This window comes from Larus michahellis, chromosome 7 (assembly GCF_964199755.1).
Source record: "Larus michahellis chromosome 7, bLarMic1.1, whole genome shotgun sequence".
Lineage (NCBI taxonomy): Eukaryota > Metazoa > Chordata > Aves > Charadriiformes > Laridae > Larus > Larus michahellis.
In genome coordinates, this window is record NC_133902.1 from 32670896 (window position 1) to 32692758 (window position 21863).

At 35.7% G+C, this 21863-nt stretch overlaps 1 protein-coding gene across 6 annotated transcripts in view; it reads left to right on the forward strand.

Annotated features, from left to right (window-relative positions):
* The window catches only part of CCDC141 (coiled-coil domain containing 141), a 105291-nt gene that overhangs the window by 72860 nt on the left and 10568 nt on the right, over window positions 1-21863 (forward strand). For 2 of the 6 annotated variants that reach the window (XM_074593973.1, XM_074593975.1), the window contains exons 19-27: window positions 6402-6542; window positions 8035-8229; window positions 9865-10048; window positions 11306-11415; window positions 14020-14127; window positions 14748-14831; window positions 18314-18464; window positions 18987-19200; window positions 21138-21310. In XM_074593973.1, coding sequence (XP_074450074.1) covers window positions 6402-6542; window positions 8035-8229; window positions 9865-10048; window positions 11306-11415; window positions 14020-14127; window positions 14748-14831; window positions 18314-18464; window positions 18987-19200; window positions 21138-21310 — 1360 coding nt within the window. Of the gene's footprint in view, window positions 1-6401; window positions 6543-8034; window positions 8230-9864; window positions 10049-11305; window positions 11416-14019; window positions 14128-14747; window positions 14832-18313; window positions 19201-21137; window positions 21311-21863 lie in introns of all 6 variants that reach the window. The other 4 variants (XM_074593974.1, XM_074593976.1, XM_074593971.1 and 1 more) reach the window with 2 other exon arrangements.

Here is a 21863-nt window from a genome sequence, read left to right on the forward strand (position 1 = left end):
ACTTTTTTTAATGAAAAGTTCAGAATAGTTTAGTACTTAACATTTTTTCAGAAAACCAAGATACGATACTTAAAAAACTGCTAGAAGAAAAGGAAATGTTCTTTGGCACAAGATATTAGAATTTATTATTATGGAAGTTAGGCTAGGAAAAATTACTTAGTTAATGTGATTATTAATTTAGCATCTTAGTAGGCCAAATACAAATCTACTCACAACCTAGAAGGTTGAACTGGATAGACGTCTCAGCAAAAATTAATTTAGGAAAAACATTCCATAGAATTAATCTTCTCAGAGTCACCCATTAAAATAAGAGGCTGATGGTCTCTACACTTGATGTTCTGTAGATTGTACTTCTGTGCATCCATGAAGCACAGAAACTGGTGTTGCGTGAAAAGGGGCAAAGCGGTTTTGGCAGAAGATAAACCCCCTTGCGTTCTAACACTCCTCACTGAGGTGGGAGGCTAGGTGCGGCTAGGTTTAAATTCTGAGTGATGCCCAATTCAGCACTATCAGTCCAATTGCGTTTAATATGTATTAAACTATTACGATTTGGATACACTAATAGTGGACTGCACCTTCAGTCTAGTCGTGCTCCTGAACTAGCACGGCCACTCTCGAGTCTTTGGTCGCGTTCAGTGAGAAACCAAAACGACTAGCTACTTAAAAAAGTGCAGTTTATTTAAACAACAGATATATAAGTTCTTAGGATTGCCGGTGATAAATACACTGTCTGCAAAGCACGTGCAAATGAAAGTATTGTTACATATACAAAATGCGCGACAAAGTTATAAACGATACAGCCTGGCTTTAAATGTAGAAAAAGAGAGTCTCTAGAGAAATTTCTAAGTTTCCCGAGGAAGCACTCGGTATAATCTAAGTCTTACCCAAAGGCGTCCCTATGGGGGGGAAGAGAGGCTCAGCCCGTCGACTGATCCCAGAAGTCAGTGATGTAATTCTTTATGATGGTGTCTTCCCTGGGTATCCCCCCTCTCTTGGGCTATTTTTATACTATTTGTTATCTTCAAGGTGGAGTTTGAGTGACTTTAGTCATACATACTTTTATCATGATTGGTGTAAATTTCTCTCGCTTCACAATTAAAGGTATAGTTTACGAGAAATTCAGGGCGCAGACTCAAGAAGGAGTGGTCGCACCTTGGAGGCGGGTAGCCTTTGGGATGGAGGTGTGTTTTGGTATTATAATGACATTATAATGAGCAAAGTTCGCACAAAGGACAGCATTTCATCAAAATTTGACAAAATGTTGGCTCTGAGCATCTAGCGGGCAGCTAATTGGCAGCTTATCTGTTTCATGGTATCATCCCATTCCTGTATCCACTATACATCATAAGGTAAAGCCACGGAATAATTGCATCCCGTCCCGTACCTCATGTAGCTTATCAGGGAACCACAGATGTTGTGTCCTTCATGCCAGCTGCGGCTATTTTCTACCTCAGAAGCCTCTTGATTTTATACTTTTCCTTAATGTGTGAACAATGCTGTACTTTTGTATTTTTTAGCCAATTTAGTATTTATTCCACAACTGGATTCTTACTTGGGTGGATTTCACGCTAATGTTCCCAAATGAGAAGCAAGGGCAGTGGAAACACAGAACACTGGAAGTTATATTTTCTTATTTCATAGTTAATGGACGCCCTTTGCAAAATAATTGCATAGCATATGCATAGCATATTCAATTACAGTGTTAATTATTGTTGGTGGATTGTTTTGGAGTTTTTTTTTTTTCTTTCTCATTTTAAGTTGGAAAAGTCATGTCAAAATCCTGTCATCCCCAAACCTAATTGAAACTAACTGAATTATACTAATTTGTCTTGTGGATACCTTTTTCTTTAGATTCCTTTTCTATTGGAGATTAGTACAGAATATAAATCCTAAAAAAATACTTGGCTAATGTACCTCTATATGTATTAATCTACTGCCATTTTTCTTCATTTTTTTTCATGAAGTAATTATAACGAATTCTGGTTAAGGATCCAAGAAACTGGGCACTGAACTTCAAGAATGTTAAAGTTATGAATAATCCCTTCAGTATTTTAAGTTCTGTTAATTTTAACATCAGAAATTAGTCTGAGTATTGCTAATATCTAACAGACCTGTCTGAAATAACTATTTCTTTACCATCTACTATGTATAAGCAAATAAATATATCATGTGCAAGCAGCAGCTGTTCATAGCTGTGACATAATAAACAGCCAATCAGATAATTTAGTTGTGATTTACCAGTGTATAGAGCAAACTTTAAAGCTGCCTGAAAATATTTGAAATTCTGCCGTAAATATGTAAATTATTTTACATTTAATGTGGTGAATTTAAGGGTGTAAATAAAGCACGAGAGAGGGGGCTTTGGTGATTAGGACTCGCTGGTGTTTGAAAATACCATACTTAGAAGACTTGGCTAGATCCCTGTGTTTGTAACATATTAATGCTTCTATAAGAAGCAAGGAAACAAATACTTACATTTATAGTCAAGGATACATAGGATGAGTTTTTAAACAATCTTGAAGGACAGAATAGTGAAATGCATGCCTTCTGTGTGCCTTCTCTAATTTAAAGAGAATGTGCAAAGGCCAAAAAAAAGGATTTATACCCCCTACATCTTTGTGAGGTGTAAGGAAAGCTCATATGACTTTTGAGATCTGTATTTGCCAGTTTGGGCTTCCTGCTTCACTAACTAGCTCTGGTAGCAGATTCTGAAGAGCCACAACTCCACTGCGTTACACTGCAATCATTTGCGATAGAGCTGAGTCAAGCCTTGGGCAACTGTAGCTTAATACTGCACTGAATCTGTCCATGGGATTATAAGTGACACAGTTATTTACATAAGATAACTTTTGCAATGAAAAAGCCTTTAATTTAGGTGGTTGCTTTAAAAATAACATTTATGCATGTCTGCACAAAACTTGCAACTGAAGACTAACAGATCCTGAAGCAGGTTCTCAGGTCTCCCCAGCCATCTCACCTCTTTCCTCTTCATGAAGTCATCATTTTTATACTTCTGGAAAGGTACAACTGAAAATGTGGATTTTAACCATAGAGGGTAATGCGTTATCTCTGTTCACAAGTCAGTAGGAACTGATACTTCTTAACACATTTCTCACCTTGTAATCTATTTTTATTGTGGTCCCAGAATTAAAGTAATCATTAATGACTTGAACAGCACCTTTTTTTTTCTTCCCAGTTTCTGACTGGCTGCTCTTTCTTCATTGCCACTTTGAAAATCTGTTTTCAGCAACCTGCTTTCATGGGCTGTTTTGATTATTAGTGCTACTAAAAGTTTTATGTATAAATAAAAAGGGAAGGGTAAGTGGCTAACAACACTGAAGTACCTCCTACAGTGGCTCACACAGGAATCAAAGCATTTTACTGGAACTGTAATTTTAACAAAAATGTGTTTAAAGCAGCTGTATAACTTGCTTTTTCCATTTATTTTGTAGTTGTGTGATAAATCGGAACAATTGGCCCCTAAACCCCCTCTCCTCTGCTATCATTCTCCACCCGTGACAGGCCAACTATAGTTAGGAACAGCTGCCTGATTAATGACTATGACACAATAGACAAGTTACAAAGTTCCATTAAACTTGTGGGCTGGAGTCACTGAAGCGTGTTAGGGTGTACAGGTCCTTTAGCATTTCTCATTTAATTTTGTAGAAAATAGTGGAAAACTGAGATACGTTTAGATTTCTAAAAATTGGCTGTCATATATCATCCTTGGTACAGTTGCTGATGATAACCGGAGTTGTGTACATGCACTCTGAGGGGGTGATGTACAAGTCCGAGCTGAATCTGTTTTTTCCACTGAGGCTAAAAGAGAAGAGTGACAGCAGCTGCAGACCTTTGACACATGAGCCATCATATCTGAAACAAGGAGATCTGATTTCACATACTGCTGTGAGGAGAGCCTCTGGCCTTATAAATGATAGCTCGCCTATCTATGTGCATCAGCCAGTGAAATAAACTAAAATAAACTCTTGCTCATCTCTTATTTTCCTCAAAATTAAACCAGCGAATAAGGATCTTCTGGTTTGAATACAAAATATTGTTCTGCAAAAGTAGTTTTATTAACAGAGGCCTTTTAGATAGATTTTATTATTCTGTGTACTTAGGTGGGATAAAGAGCTTAAACTAATTGGAGATCACAGAGCCAGTGATAGAATTCCCTTCCTTTCCATTACACTGACTGAACACCATCTGTCTATTCACTGCTGAAATAAGGTGGCAACATCCCACTAGATGAAATGAAAATGAAAAATATATCCCTTGATGGATTAACATTAGTATGTAATAATAATAATAATGATTGATTGTTAACAGTTCCAATAACAGTAGCTGCAAAATGAGCATTTATTACTCTCTGGCTTCTTCGGCGGGGAGGGGGAGTTGCGCAGGGGGAAGTCTGTAGGACTTTTCAATATTAAAAAAAGCCTCAAATATGCTAACTAAATATCAAATTGTGGATGTGACCTGAACTTGTTAACACTAATCAAGTAAGTTAAGTTCTTTTCATTTGTGTGTCTGGAGGAATAGACCCTAAAGCGTTAGAACTGTTACGTTTTTTATATATCAGTTCCTTTAGATAAATGTAATTTTGCGTAATTTATTCTACATTTTCCTAAAAGCAAAAGATTGTCAACCCAAAGGATGCGAAATTCTCAAAAAAACCTGTCAGTCATTTTTATATTCTGCCATTTCAAATTCTATGAATTAATTATAAGTAAATGAAAATTTGAAAATATGATCATGGAATTGCAATGTAATTAAAATAGTATCTTTTATAAGGTACCAGAAGCATATTTTAAGCAGGTTCTTTACTTGTCTGGTTCTTGAATCTGTTGCTTGAAGTCATTTGTAAGTAACTGTTACATCTAAAAGGATTTTTTGCAGTTGTAAATAAAATTGAAAATTACATAGTTTTCAGAGGAAAAAGTATTGAATAAATAAAATTTTATACTTAAAAAATTCATAGTGCTTTAAAGATAATTTAGCGTAGTATATTTGATATGCTTATTTATATAACATTGCTAATGCCAAGAATGACATATGCTTTATTAAGGGCGTACTTGTAAGAGGACATTAAAGCAAATAGGTAATTGGCATGGGGGGGAGGGGGGGGGAAGCATAAAGAAAGAATATAAAAAACCTATATAATAACTATTTCCCATGGTAAATAAACACTGTTTTTTAAATTATGTTGATCATATATGACTCTTCTTTTTGATAGGTATCAAACTCATTCTGGTAAATTGTCAATGCATCTGATCCATATGTGTGTAAATTAAAGTGTAGCTTCCTAGAGCTTCATCAGTCATTTCTATCATTCTTGAATTTTTAAAATATATCATAGATTGAAGAAAATTCCATCTAAGTAACATTCCATCTAAGTAACAAAAGAGTTTTACAGCAAATTTAATATAACTAAATTTAATAGTAGTTATATCAGCTGTTATAAGTCCATCTGAAAAGTCTTGAAAGACATGGATGCTTCATAATCAGAGCTACTGGTTCATCTTAATTTATATTATTATAAGAATCATTTTCCCTAATCTTGAGCTTGCTGCACCAAGTCCCTGCTGACTGGTAATAACACTCTCACGTGGTACCAATTCTATCTAGCTGTAGTTAGGCAGGGCTTTCTTTGGGTATCTGTTAGGCAGAATCTCCCTGCTACTATACGCATAGAATAGTTATTTGAAAGGCAGATGCTCGTATAATCTACACGTTGATCCAGCAAAGACCTGGATTCATCCTTGTATGCTGTGAATAATTGTACTAAGATGTTTGGACTAGCACAGTGTATAAAATTAAGGCCTTGTGTAACTTTCTTTCAGAAGCAGGGCTTATGAAAAGCGAGGGCAGGAGGGAACCCAACAAAAAGACCAACCTGACATAAACTAAATGTTGCATTGTTGGAGAAAAGTACTGTGAATGAATATAAATCTACTTGCCCAAGCCCAGTAAAACAATCTTTTTCTGGAAACTTGGTGTGTGTATACATCTACATGGCTACCACTTCTACTGAACGGACTAGTGTATGTGAAGAACATCTGCCTCTAGTTAGAATGAATGAAAGCTTTTGGACAGGATTTTTTCATAGATTGTCTGAGCAAGGATCTCATTCTTTGCCCCAATCTGTTTTTGCCCCAGCCATTCTGGAAACAATATTCTGCATTCAGAATGCAAAAATGTTGATTTAGCAAGATTATGACTTTCCACTACTGGAAAGAAATTCTTAGAAAATAAGGATGCTTTATGAGATGGCATGGTATTATTAATTTCTGTATTAAATTTTCAGTGTTCAGATGATGGTCTGTTAAAGAGCTCTTGAAAAACTTAAGTTGAAGTGTGCTGGTTTCTTTTTTTACTAACATATGCTTACTCTGTTTCAGCTCAGAGAATCATTCAAGGATCTCAAAAAGAAATTCAACAATTTGAAGTTTAATTATACGAAGAAAACTGAAAAAGCTCGAAATTTGAAAGTACTTAAAATACAGATTCAGCAAGTTGATACATATGCAGAGAAAATACAGGTAAATATTAGAAATTTTAGTCTTAGTGAAGGCTTCACTGGTGGTATTGCTGTGGCCTGTGCCAAGCAGATCAGAGGAGATGCAAAATGTATTGTGAGCTTCCCTGTAACTCAGCTTTATATCCTTCCCTGTCTCAGTCACTGAGAGACATTTTTCAGTGTTCTGTTCCTTTTATTCTTCCATTTCCTTCAGTGAGACAATCTTACCTCAGTTTCTGACTTCTCTGTGTTCACTCCTTTTATCCCTCATAGTTTTTCTATTTAATCTTTTATTCTTATTGCCTCTGTTCCTTCACAATATGACCTAATCTTCCCCCTCCTTAAAGAAAGCCCCCAAAAACCCAAAAAACCAAATACCCCATCAAAATCAACAAATCAACAGTAAATGCACACATATTCCCTCTTGCATCCAGCTACTTTTTGTCTTCCTCATTTCACTGTGTTAGTTTCTGGAACCTTTTTCTGTACCCATTGCCTGGAGCTGATCATGTGTATTTGCACCTTAGAACGCTGCTAGCCTCGCCCATTCTTTGCATTCACCAGAAACTCTTCTTCCAAAGCCTCCAATGACCTTTTTACTTGCCAATCAGAAATAGTCCTTTTTCTTTTGCTTGCCCTGCCAGTCTCTTCCTTCACAACTTTTTTACTTGAAATTTTCAGTGGCTTCTATGATTCTATTTTTGTGATTTTATTTGTTGTCATTGACTATTCCTTTTGCAATCTCCACACACACCCCCACCCCACCCCCATCCCTCATTTCTTGGCGATTTCCTCCACAAATGCAAATTCAAATCGCAGAATCAATGAGTTTGGAAGGAACCTCTGGAGATCATCCAGTCAAAATTCCTTCCTCAGAGCAGGGTCAACTACAGAAGGTTGCTCTGTGTCATGCCTAGTTGTTTCAGGAATGTCTCCAGGGATGGAAACTCCACAACCTCTTTGGCCAAGCTGTTCCACCCTTAGAGTAAAAAAAATTATTTGGGTTTTTTTTCCACTTAAGCAAAATTTCCTGTATGTCCTTGTTCCACTTGGTCTTTGGGATTATGGGGTTATGCTAGGTTCTCACTGATGTTGCTTACATCACATTCTTAAGCATTATGTTAATATTCTAGTACATAAACAAATACGATGCTTAAATTGACATATATTTAGTCAAAGACTCCAAAGGCTTCGTACTATTTTTTTCCTTTGCAGATTCAATGAAAATTACTTTGTTCAAGATCCCATGTTTTATTACTACAGATATTTGTTTATTTTTAAACTGAAACATGTAATTCAATTCCACCTTTAATAAATATCATTTACATTGATTTTAATCAGCATTGTAGAGGCCCTCCACTTTCCTTTGATTCTTGAAAAAGCAATTTGTACATGTAATTTTAAAAACATAGGACAAGAAATAAGTTTGTGTGGGTTTTCCCATGTTTCTTTTTATTTCTAAAAATGGAAACATTTTTGTTGTGGTATTTAACTCTGCTACATCTTTTAAACAGATTCTTAAAAAGAAGATGGATAATTGTGAGAAGAAAGTCATTGGCTCTGTAGTAAATGAACCTAATGCTAAAGTTAGGGTCCTCTTGGACTCTATCAGCGACTTACAAAAACAGCTGAATGACTTTAGCAGAGTTGTGGAGGATTACAAGCAAAATCTGGATCTTGTGGAGCATCTGCAACAGATGATGGAAGAGGTACTAGTAAACCTGAGATCCCCACTGTGGCTGTAATAATGATCCAGGATTGGGATAGGTGAAAGTGCTTATAACTACTTCAGGCAAAATCTGTGGCTTCCAAAAGTAGTAGATTGGTAAAGATCTATATTTTCTCTTCTCTTTTTGATTGTAACTTTGTGGAGAAAGCGGGGATAAAACATGCAATGTGGCCATATTCTTGCACTGCTGTGCATATGACTGGGGTATCCATCTATATATGACTTTCATAGTGATTCAGCACATCTATGATCACACTTATGAGCTCATTTTCTCTAAGTGTGTTCTGAGGCAACACAGAAAGTACCACAAGGCCCTCGTTAATAGCTGTCCAGTCATAAGAGCCAGGTTATCACAGTACCTACATTGTTAGTTGTCAGGAAGGGCTGTCTGTGTGGTATGTAATTCTGGAACTGAAATGTAAAATATTCAGTTTCTTAAAAGCAGCATATGATTTTTTTTTAAATAGACTTAATCGTTAAGTTTTTGTTGTTGTTTTTTTTCTGAACTGCAGTCTAAGTCTTTTTGGAGACTTCTGTAATTTTATTTTTATGTGTCTGAGGACTGCCTTGTGCATTGCCTTTTTAAAAAAGATAAAAAAAGTTTGTAGCAGTGTTTTCCCTCCTGCCACATTGTGTTGGTGCATCTGCTGTGAGGCAAGCACATTCCTGTCATCATTGTTTATTTTTAGAAATAACGCTGTTCATATCTCCAAAGTTATCTATATGCATGACAAATAAATCCCCTTAATGATGGATCGCAATACTAAAATTTTGTTTAAAAGATGTTTTTAATGTCCAGTGATCTGATCAATGTGTCATTTCATATATTGTTAGCAAAGCAATTTGTTACCATTTGTTGTGCATTTAGATTTTCAAACCGCCAGCCCACCCCCCCCCCAGCTTTACCTTGAGGGAAATAAATTATTCCTTAGAGCTAAAATTTAAGATTGCTTTTTTTTGCTCAGTGTAAAGAATCACCTTTTACTCAACAGTTTTCTTTCAGTGAATAGGCACAGTCTTCAAATACCGATTTTAATGGCATTTAGAAATGGTGATTATTAGCTGCTTGCTGTAATGATGCAATACGGGTGACACTGAGTGAACATCCCATTCTGTCCTCCCCTGAGTGTTGTTAACCAAAAGTGTTTATTAAAGGTATGTTCTGAAGCCTGTTCTTGTCAGTGGAAAGACTGCTAGCAACTTTAATGGTTGCTGAGACCCAAAACCCTGTTGCTATTAGACTAAATCTCTAAGTGACCTTGCTGCCCTTACAGAGGTCTAACTGTGGCCATGATAAGGAGTTTCTGAAGTTAGTTGATATACAAGATGGAAGGAACTCAGAAATAAAACGTATGTTTGTAGGACCATTAACTAATAACCTCACCATGCTTTTAAGATGAGCATGGATTTAGCGTTTAAAGAAAACTTAACAGCTACAAATATTTGAAGCAGGATTGGTAGAGAAAAATTGTTTTTCAGGTTAAATTAATATCAGAAAACTTAAGACATACTGTATGCCACTGATTATGGAAAGTCTAAGAATAGTCCAGTCTATTCTACAAAAGCTTGAACTACTGATAGTAATTCATTATAATGCAGTGTTTTTATCCCTCAGTGTCAATTTTGGTTTGAAGATGTGAGCGCAACAGTCATTAGAGTTAGCAAGTATTCTGCAGAATGCAAAACAAGAGAAGCCATAGAGACTCTCTACAAGCAATTTAATAAGTTTATTGAGCCTACAGTGCCTCAGCAAGAAGAAAAAATTCAGCAGATTATAGACCTCGCTGAACGGTTGTATGGTGAGGAGCTGTCTGGTAATGTACTGGGGGGGAAAATGCAATAACTTAGGACAGGAGGAAGCAGATTCCTAGGTTTGTTCATTTAAGAAGAAAATCCCATGAAGTTAAAAAACAAATGTTTTTTTTAAAGTATTGACTGGAAGAGGCGAAGGATTTCAGAAAAAATATTTAAAAAATAAAAATATGAAAGTACTCAACAGTCTGGTGGTTACTTGGTTTTCTGTATACAGCCTCAGTTCACCTTGAAATCAAAGTGTGAAAGTCCTTGTAATATTTATGAGCTTGAAATTAAGACTTCATGGTTTATGCTATCTCATAACAGGAAAGCCTTTGAAGTCAAAGTATATTACAGTGATATACCTCAGCGCTGAGTGAATTTTTTACATTAACGCTGTGAATAACTAGTGGTATTTGATTGCCAATTTTCTTAAGCACTTTATTAGCAAAAAATGTAGATTGTTATGCAAATACTGTATTTGCAATTGTATCGATTTGGAATATCATTGACCAGAAAGAATGAAACTTCAGGTTTTGCTTTTTTCTCCCACTTGCAATGTTTATATACTTGTTGAAGTTATTTTATCCAAAGTAAGGTGACCATCCAAATGTGCATGGATACTGTGTAATCTATCAGTTCAAGTAGTAAGTCTGAAAAAAATTCAACAGAGTCAAACTGTGCTTTTAAATTCCTCTAAATTAGTGTTGAAAAGGCTATTTGGAGAGAACAGATGACTTTTTCCCCCGTCTCTCTTTTTTTCTTCTTTTTTTTTTTTTTTAACCATGTCAGTATTTTTAATATTCCTGTCTGTAGGAAAGGAGCTGACAGAATGGATTCTTGACACCAGCTGATTAGGAACAGAGAAAGAAGCAGCTTCGTGTTTTTTAAGTCATTACATGGGAAGAAGCTTCTTCATCCTGCCTTTGTTTTGTATGTCTTATAAGAGGAATCTAAGTGCCTTCTAGCTGTATAATAAGGCAACTAGTTTAGGAGACACTTTATGAAGTCAGAATCTTTTAAAGCAGTATCACTAACCAGAGAAAAGTCATTTTGTTTGAGGAGAAGCCTATCAGAAGACCTGCAGTGACTGTGAGGGCCCATTTCAAGTAAGCTAGTAAGAGGTAGGAAAGCACCTTGCTGGGAATCACAGAACTTCTTCAGCAAAATAAAACGTAGAAAAATGTAATTATTGTAGCGTACTGGGGATACAAAGTACATTGATTGTTACACATCTCTCTCATATTTTTTTACCTTTGTAGGTATCGAGGAAGGAAAGAAGTATGTTGAAAAAGCCGTATTAAAGCACAAAGAAATCATTAATTCTGTTAATGAGTTGTGTAGATCTCTGAGAGAACTTAAGGAGATTAAGGTATTTTTTTATATTCTGCAATTACATTTTACATTACAATGCATTCTGGAGAATGTATTGCCTTTGCATCAACCTATCAGGCTTAGTGTCTAAATTAGTACTTTTAACTGAAGATCATCTATGATAGTATGATGCATTTCTTAATTGTTCATTTTTCCATTACCTTAGATAATGATCATAATGAATCAATGAAGTGATACTTGTTTGTTCACTAAATATTCCTCCTAGGTTTCTTTTTCTTGACTTCTTTCAGAACTGTTATTGCTTTCAAGTAACCTTTAGGGGAAAATATCACAATTTTTTGAGTAACTAGACAAATACTTTTTTTTCATATTTCTTCTTCCCTTGGTACTGTAATACAGGTAACTGCTAGATCTATAAAATGCCAAACAACCTAGCTTGGCTCCCTATTGGAAAAATCATCCCCAAAACCAAGTTGTGTTAAAACCAAAGTAATTTAAATTAGAGAAGTGTGGTTTAACACAAAATATTAAAGAGAACAGCAACGTTTTTAGTTTCATATTCTGATAAGCTTCTTTAAATGTAATTAAATATAAGGTATCAGCTGAGGAAGAATTAGAGAAGACAGCTGAGAGGGTGAGACTTCGTTAATAAAGACTCCATCTACTCCACCCCCTACTCTCAAAGTAACACCTCAAAAATCTCCCACATGCAGCGATAGCTGATGGATTAATTCTTCTGCAGATTTGGAAGACTGAAGATGCTTACATATCCTGCTCTTGTTGATGTTGTTTCACTTTTCTTTGATGGAATTATACTATAAAAACTGATGAACATTCAAATTATCCATTAATACACTTAAAAGCAGCAAGAGATGACAAAAATACAAATGAGTTTCAAAAGCCATTAGATGAATAGAAAAAAGGCTTTGCCTTGCACTGTGGCCATAAAGAAACTTCAATGGAAATGCCAATTAGGTTTTCAAAGTTCTCCTCCCAATCCATGTGTTACATAACCGCTATTGTGTGCAGTAGCCTCAGGTTATGTCAGAACAGGACTTTAACCTTTGATCTTTTTTGCTAGCCCAACATAATATGGTTCTTTTCAGAAGTAGTGGAATTTCAAAAGAATTGGAATATTTGACTTATTTTGCTAATTGTTTGGAGTATGCTTTTTTTCACACAGAATCAGTCATAAACTGTTTACTGATTACTTTAACCTTTAATTTAGATAATTATTTTTAAAAGGCCAGTCAAAAGGAATATTATAAAAATGAATTTTCTGCAACAGAGAGTAGTTCTGCAACTTTTTTCAAATGAAAGTTGTTATTTTTTTATAATATGTAGTATTCTGAAATTTTAAAACTAATATTCTTATTGAACATTTCCAGAATATCTCAATAGTTGAAGTCTGTATCTTATGAAGAATACATCCTTCAGGAAATTATCTACACAGATAGATAGATGCCATGAGTATGGAATGCCATGACTGTGAATTCAGTTTCACTTCCTGTCATTTTTAAAGCATAACAAATTAAGGGAGAATGTTGTATTGCGCAATCTTTCCTGATTTTACATGGCTGAATGTCAGAAGAAAACAACTCTTGGATTTTTCAAGAGCAAAACAAAAGACTTTTTCTTCAGAAAAAAATAGATTGAACGCATCATGTAGAATTTTTCACTTTTTTAATGATAGAATATAAAATTAATAATGCAGCACTTCCTTAGAAGAACTTTAGGACTGTAACTTTTGGCTGGACAGCTAAAGATATGAAATACACAAAATTGTAACTATAAAACTTTTGGTTTTCATTACCTTGTGCCACTGTGATGTTCTTTGAAACCTGTAGATTTATTCTATGACAATTTTAAAGGGCTCATGAAGTCTTCATAAAATAGAGTATGGTTGTCTAGATTTCTGTTATGTAAGTACTCTGTTGTGCAGAGTTGTGCAGCCTTTGAGGCTTAAGCTAGAAATAAGTATCAGCCAAGAAGAATGGTAAAGCAGCTGATTTAAAATACAGTTAACTACATTCAGAGTGGTTATGGACTGACCGGATGGGAAGTTGAAGGAGGGAGGAAAACAAGAGCAAATGCAAATTCTGCCTGGTTATGTTTTATGCTTAGAATGTATTCTCCCTTTTCCCCCTTTTAGACAAATTTGAACATTCTAGAGAGTCACAAAGTTACTTGTGAAAGAGTTACTTTCTTCCCTAGAACTGTTTTACTGAAATCCTGATTTTTTTCTGGATTTGTTGTTTATCCTCTTTTTTCCAAATACTGTCACTTTGTTAATCCTTTATTTTCCCTCACTTATGCTCAGTACAAATTGGTTAATATTCCTCAGATTCTTGACCAATCACTTGAGTTCTTCAGTTTTTCATGTCCTGTACTTTCCTTGCCTCAGAAAAGATCCACTCATCTTTCAAAAATGTTGTCTTTGTCCAGGAATGAACGAATCAGGTTTTGCTGCATATTTTTACCATAATTTTACCAATTTACACTTATGCTGACGACAGGTTCTAGATAAGATTTCACTTTTTTTTTTTTCTACTCTCTTGTACAGAGTATAAGTCAGTGTGTAGTTAACCGTTGCTACCTTCGATTGTGCATAAGCTTACTTAATTTTATTTTCTCATGGCAGAAAGATGAGTTTTCTGAAGAGCTGGTTACTGTTCAAAAAGAAGAAAGAAATGGTCAAGAAGCACGTGAGACTGCTCTTAAAGACAAGGCAGAGCAACAAAAGCAGCAGGTTAGTTAGGTGCTGGGTTGTTTTAACTGGAATTCTATTTCTTAAAAGGTTTTGTGTATTGCTGGAAGGTTTCTTGCTTTTTGGTCTTAAAGCCTCCCTTAATATGAGTGTTATCAGTGTAGTCTTGGTCATTTATATTTCTTTTTTTTTTTTAATTACCCCTTTGCTTTCTATCCAATCCACATATTCTTCATATGAATTTTATTTTTTAGCCTTCTTTTTATTTGCCTCGGTATCCCTTTTCTAAAGTAATATTATTTTAATAATCTTTTACCAATTTTTCTTTGGTCCTATTGCCTCAGTATTCTTAATGCAAATGTTGTCTTTGTGGCCATTCCTTCTTCCTCAAGGGAGAAAACACATTCTGCTCTCTCCTTTATAATATGATTTAAGGGAATATATGAAGTAATAGAGGAGACTGCTGTTAGTATTTCCTAGAGCCCTAATCATATAATCCCTAGAGACAAGATATAGAAGTATTTGATTTATAAGTAATATGCTATGTGAGAAGCCTCATAGTTCAGAATTTGAACTAAGTAACAGTGCAAATTATGATTCTTTGTTGAATCATTATGGTCTTCATCAGAAAAAATAGTGAGGTTTAAACATTTGTCTTTCAGATGGCATCAAGTAAATTGCTTACAAACTCAGAATGCATTACTGAGAAGAGAAACAATACTCTATCTCCTACCAACACTAAACAGGTATCTGCCGTTCATATTGTTTTGGGGTTTTTTTTAATCATATTGATGGGCGTTGTTGTGTACTCTCAAAGGAATTTTACTCCTTAATTCATTGCAGCTCAAAAGTGATGGATATTGTTATAGATTGGTGGGCTTTGATTGTCTTTGCCTGTACAGTATTACAAAAACCCAATGCAAAACAAGCACATAATTGCTTCAGTTTTGCAACACTGAATAACAGGAAAGCAGTCACGGCAAAAACATGATGGAACACAGCTACAGCTGTCAGCAGTTCAGGATGACATCATGTCACAGATAATCTGCTGTACTGTTGATACGACACTGTACATCAAATAAATAACAGAACTCAGCATCAAATAGTCGTCTTCACCCTCACCTCAAAACATTTAAGTTATGTTTCAGTTTCCAAAATTCCGTGCAGCAGAGATCATAAATACGTACATTCCAAGTATGGATTGCATGTTGAGGACAATCCACAAAAGGAAATCAGACACTAAAAGACTGGGTATGCATTTAGAATGATAAAAGTCCTAGCAGACAAGCATGTTTTATTCATGGATATACAGTAAATTAATATGAATGGTACCAAATTGTCAATAAATAAATGTAGCATTAGAAATACAGGCAATTATGAGATGAATGAGATTAATTCCTTCAGCTTAAAGAACATTTTGAAGCCTTGGGATCCTGGATGTAGATATAAATAATTTACTATGCGAAATAGTCTGGTAAATTGGAGTGGATGGTAATATATTGAAGTCTTTAGAAAGGTAGGATACACTGGTAATTGATTTAGAGCTCTAAAATTTCCATTTTGCAAGCTGATAACATAGACCAATACTGCAAAACATTAAATTGTGATGTTTTATAGAAATTTAACCAACATTAACATTCCCTTCAGTTCAACGCAGAATTATCCTGTAATCTGTTGATGAGCCAAAATTGAGCCTAATTAATTTTGTTACCTCCATTCCAAGTCAATGGGAGTTTCACCTTTGACTTGGAGCCCAGATTTCACTCAAAATTTTGTGACTGATCTGAAAAGCCACCCTCAGGAGAATCACCTCCCCTAGCAGATGTCCGTAACCCTATTTGCTATTTGGCTAGGCCGCAGCTTTGTCAGTCCTCATCAGACTGTGCCTCAGCTGCCAAGGGGAGAAGTCAAGGGTATGCGAAACAGCAAATATCAGATGTGAAGTATGGCAGCTATGATGCCTCCACCCTTTTCATCACTCCATACTTCACTTAAAGAAGTAGCAGGTTCTTCTCACTAGAGCTTTTCTGTCTTCCATTTCCATCCTTTCCAAGGAAAGACTTGGCCCATCCCCAGCCCCTTGTCTAGTGAGCCAGCAGTCTTTAATTTTGTCTATACTCTGCAAGCTAGTTTTGCAGTATTAATTTGCTTCAGTAATAAATACCACCCTCTAAAAAGCGGCCTAGGCCTTCTCATGGCACATTCACCCTCATGCTGCTTTGATCCCAGGTGGCACACCAGGGCTGAAGGTCTTCCTGCTACCAAAGCCTGTCTGACAGCTTGCTCACTCACTGCCCACCTGACGTTCTTTTCCCCAGCGTTTTCCCCAGGGACATTTTCCAGCAATGTCTTAAATAACTCTGCTCAGTTCCGTGATCTCCAGATGAGGTGGCCATGAAACTGACAGCACATCCCTGCACTAAGATCCTAAATTAGTCGCTGGAAGATTCCTACGTTGTTGTGGCCCTCCCTGTAGTTACCAAAATGTATGCCACTGTGTGTACATGTGTGTAGGCTCCTCAATAGACTGAATGAATCTGGACCACGGATTTCATTCAGACAGTAGAGACTGACTATTCAGAAAGTTTGACCTATGCTTTTTAATTATATCTGCTCAGAATTTAGCATTCTAAAGAATTTTTCAACTTCTTAATATTTAATCAGATTTGGTTTATTAAATTTGTTAGTGCAAGTCACATCAAAACCGCCATCATTTACTACTGAAGTGCCTATTAACACTTCATTTAAGAAAAACTGCAAATCTGGTCAGGCTTAAAACTGAGAAAGTTAATTAGAACAACACTGACAAAGTTAAAAGAGCTAGCTTTTCTGAGTAATTGGAAAGGGGGAAAAAATTAGAATTTCACCAAATTGGAAAGTCAATTATAACTGATCATGTTTATATCCATGATCTATCCATACTGAAAGACACTTTGGGGCGTGTCTCCACAAGCATCAGGGGACGCTTGTGGAAAACACATTTAATACCCAAACTTGAACTTCATCTTACAACCAAATAGACACAGTAAAATCCGAGATTTTTTACAATCATTCATTCATGGATCTGCCATGAATCACATGGCATTGAAGTAACAATTGTATTAACTTGGAAAAACATCTATATTAAAGCTACCATATCTACCGGACCAGGGCACATATGAGGTTCTCTTACTTTTTACTTTTATTAATTTTGTGCACTGTTTATTAGGTTATATTTACAGCAATAAAGCATGAATGTGCTCCTGCACTTTTGTACTGGATACTGCCAGTATACCTGGTTTTGAAAGCAATGACATTCAGTGTATCAGACGATTGATTTGAGTGAACAGTTCATAGGTGATAGAAACATTGTATGGTAGATTATGTATTATTTTGTATAGAACTCAACAACGGGAGAATAGTATTAGAAAACATTATGAACACCTTTGGTCAGAGTGCTGGCATAGCACAAATGAAGTAAGCCTGAATATGTGATTACACTTTTATATAAAAATCAAGCAGCAGAGAAGTAATTAATAAATCAGATAATGTCTTTGATGCTTGGCGATTAAAATTAATGCACTCATGCCACGTCCAATTCTTTTTGAAACATGATGAGAGGATTTTTTTTTTTAATTCTGGATCCAAGATAATACAAAAATAATTTTAACATTGTTTTCTGTTAATGTTTTGACAAGATCTTGAAACAGCTGGTAAAAAATGCTTGGAAAATACCTTGAAGATGTTGGTTTAATTCTGTAACTCTCGAACATGACTGGTGACTCTCTCAAAGAATCAAAGTCTGATAACTTGGCTGCTAATATATTTTTTTTCTATGTAACTGTTTCCCATTTAGATGTAATTAGGCCACCTCCTCCTCTACTTTCCCCTTGCCAATGCTCTTAGAAACAGCAGCTACAGGAAATCCACAGGCTGTCATTTTTTTATAGACAGAAGTACTTTTTCTTTTATTGCTACTGTTACAATAAATGCTTATATATAATAATATCTGCTAGAATCTATACAAACAGTTTGAAATTCAAGTCAGCTGCTGCAAAACTTTCTGATGAATTATCCTTTTCCACGTATTTCCTCCTGCTTCTCAGAAAACATTAAACTTAACTAGAAGAAATATTTCAAATATTGTTGCTAGCTTCTGCATGAAAAGGGGGTCCATAGGATGATAACTCATTCTCTCTCTCGGTTTGTCTTCTTCTCTCTCATCTCTTCTTTCCCCTCCTAATTTAAGGAGAGGAATAAATTGGCTGATACTCCAATTATCTGTCCAGCTGGTGAGGATCTTGTTTCACAGGATACAGAGCTGTCATCTCCAGCCAAAGAGGATAGTTTACAGACTGAATTCCTGGCAGAAGAAATACCCTCCGGAGATGAATATGAGTGTATATCACCTGATGATATCTCTTTGCCACCGCTTTCTGAGACACCAGAATCCAACCTTTTACATTCTGAAACAGAGCTAGAAGAGCAGTGCTGCTGTAGTTCTCATAGTCTGCATGTCAGTTCCTATAGCTTGCAAATGCAGAAAACCGCTTGTATTAAAAAAGTGATGGAAGCGTCTGATCTCTTAACAAATTCTGCTTATGCTGATGCTACAAATAATAGAATGGAAAACCCATCAGATCAGTTCGACAAGTTTTGTATTTCTTCAGCAGATTCTGGTCCAAAAGTCAGAGCAGTGTCTCCTTTGACTTGTAGCTTACAAGGAGAATCTGAAGCTAGCACTACTTCCTGCACTATAGATGCCAAACCAGTATATAGCATGATGAGTGAAGCATGCAAAACACATTTGCAACACCTTGAACTTCGTAACAGCATGGCAGAAACACAAGAACAATTGCATGACTTGAATAACTGTACTAAAACCCAGGACAGGCTGCATGCTTTGCCTGATGCATTCTCAGGTTTCATGTTTCAACCAGACACCACCAGAAGCTGTCAGAGGCAGATGGTCACCCGAGAAGAGATTAAAAGTTCATCAGAAAAGAACAGCATGGCCAGCCTAACTGGACAGGCGCCTAACTTCTCCCAGCTTCTGTCTAACAAAACCGTCATGGAAGGTTCTCCGGTAACTTTGGAAGTAGAAGTAACGGGATTCCCAGAGCCTACACTGACATGGTGGGTAGCTTATAATGAGAAGTAGTAAATACGCCTATTAGCAAGGCACCTTGAACCACTTATAACCAAATTATTTAATCTATAGACTAGAATAAATGGCTTGTATCCTTTCTACTCCACACTTCTGCACGATTCCCACCTTCAAAATTGCTTTTGACAATTAACCTACTTGAAATGATCCCTCTGTACTTAATTTTATGAATAATGAGAGCATCAAACTACTGCAAGCATATCCAATGTTTTTTTAAGCAAATACATCATATAGTTTTTATTCTGTAATATGACATTCCACTTGTTCAGTAATTTCTTAAAACAAACGCACACTCCAGATTTACTGTAAGTAAATTCACCTACGTTTTTTCAGGGTCTTGGCACTATATATGGATGGTCAGACACATGCATGCACACTGAAATATATAGCCACTACATATACATAGAGACACATATTTTTATATATGTGAGAATAAGTTGTTGAAAACTGGAGAGAGGTTACAGGTTAAAAATACCCCCTAAATGTCTACACTAAGAGAACCAGTTTTATATATTATATATTTGTGTGCACTCTCTATCTCTCTCTGAATTGTTGTATGTCTAATTAGGTTGCTTTATACTGCATTTGTGAGAAATACAGATGATGTAACATAAACATCTTTTTAGATGACCTTTTAGAAATTCCCTCCCAAAGGGAATAGGGATGGAAAGAGGGGTAGGATTTCAAGATTTTGGTAGTAGTTCTCTGTTGGCATATTTTCCTAAAATCTTACCTCATTTGCCATTTCTTCACTTATTCCATTAGACTTGACAATGGAAGCCTTTCTTTTAATGCATTAAAGTTAGATATGCCTCTTACTGGAAATGTTTTGATGTTAAGATTATTATTACACGTGTAAAGAATAAGGCAAACTATACACTTCTAGTAAGCTGAATTTTCTTCTATGTCACTGAGAAAAATACTAGGCACTGGAACCATGGGACTATACTGTGTTAGTATGAATAAAGTTACTTTGCTTTAAATCCCGGTATTCTACACTTTGAGGAGTATTGTTAGTGAAATAAGAAGTACCCTCAGTTCTATTTTATTGTAAGAAAGCACTTATTTAGCTCAAAAATATATACACTGTTGATACATGGTCTTTTAAAAAACATCATTCAACTGAAAGCATTTTGCAAATCAGAAATTTATGAAAACAGAAAAAAAAAGGGGTTTCTGTATTAAAAATTTACCAATACCACGTATTTTGTACTGATGTAGACTTTTTTTGGATATACACGTGAAAAACATTTCTGCGTTTGTGTCATGTTAAATGTAGCTTATGCTGAAGCATCATAAGGCAAGAAGAGCCAGAATTTTCTCTCACTTCCAATACGTAAATCTGGAGTCAATACCAGACATGGTGACGGATCCTCAAGTTCTAGAATATGACACTCTCTGAAAAAACTGCTGATGCATTGTTCTATCCTGTTTGATTATGGGACCTAAGTAAATGTTAAGTGGACTGGGAGGAACAGGTCTTTGACTGTTCCATATACTGAAGGCACAAGTTCAGAAAGTTTGTACATTGCTTATGCATTTTAAGAGCCTATTCATGAGTTGAATGTGGATTGTCCTTACTAGCAAAAAAGTTTCAGCCCAAAACTGAGGGCTCAGGCCTTCATGCTACTGTCTCCAATACTGCAGTGAGCTAACTGTGACTTGTCCGTTGAAAACTGTTTTCAGAATCACGTTTTCTAGTATTAAGGATCTATTATCCAACAATTTGAATTGCTTAAATATTCATCCATATTTACATATAACTTTAAAACTGGGGAATGAGAGCGCAGCAGCGAGCTCTATCTCTTGCTGTCAATGTAGTGTCATAGAGGTTGTCTGAATTTGCAAAGTTCTGCTTGGCATTCAGTGATATAAATCTGACTTGAAAACTGACTCTCTGCTTCAGGTACAAGAAGGGCCAGAAACTGACTGCAGATGAGCACTTAAAGCTTTTACAAAAGGAGACAAAGCATACTTTGTTCATTCAGAAGGTGTGTGATAAAGATGCTGGCCTCTATGTTGTTCGGGCTAAAAATTTGAACGGCACTATCTCATCAAGTGCCATTCTCCACGTGAAAGGTAACAGGCCACCTATTACAAGAATAGACTGGATAATGCTGTGTGTCATCTATATTAGCATATCACTAATATACTGGCTATTCACAAAACAAGTACAATATTGACTGCACTGGACTTAATTCTCACATTCTCAACGTTAAATTTATTTTCTTCTGCATCTTTCACAATTTGTACCAAACCACTTTTATGTCACACTTGATATATTGCTTGTTTCTTTAGTTACCAGTATTATGTGCTTATTTTCCTTTGTCGTAGTGATTTTGAGATAAAAAAGTTACAAAGGTTTTCTAGAATCTGAGGCAGAGTGTTGCTTTCTAAAATGCAGGCATTACAAAGTGTTGGAAACAGTTTTAATGGTTATAGGTATTTTAAATGTCAAGATACGCCCAGATGGAGTGCTGAGAATGTGTGTTTTATAATATGCCTTTTTGGGGGAGGGGGTTGAAATGGTTTTTAAACATTGAATAGATTATTTTGAACCACATTTTTCTTGTATATTTTTAAAAAACTTTTATTTGTAGGATAAAACTTCCTAGTAAAGAAACTGTACCAT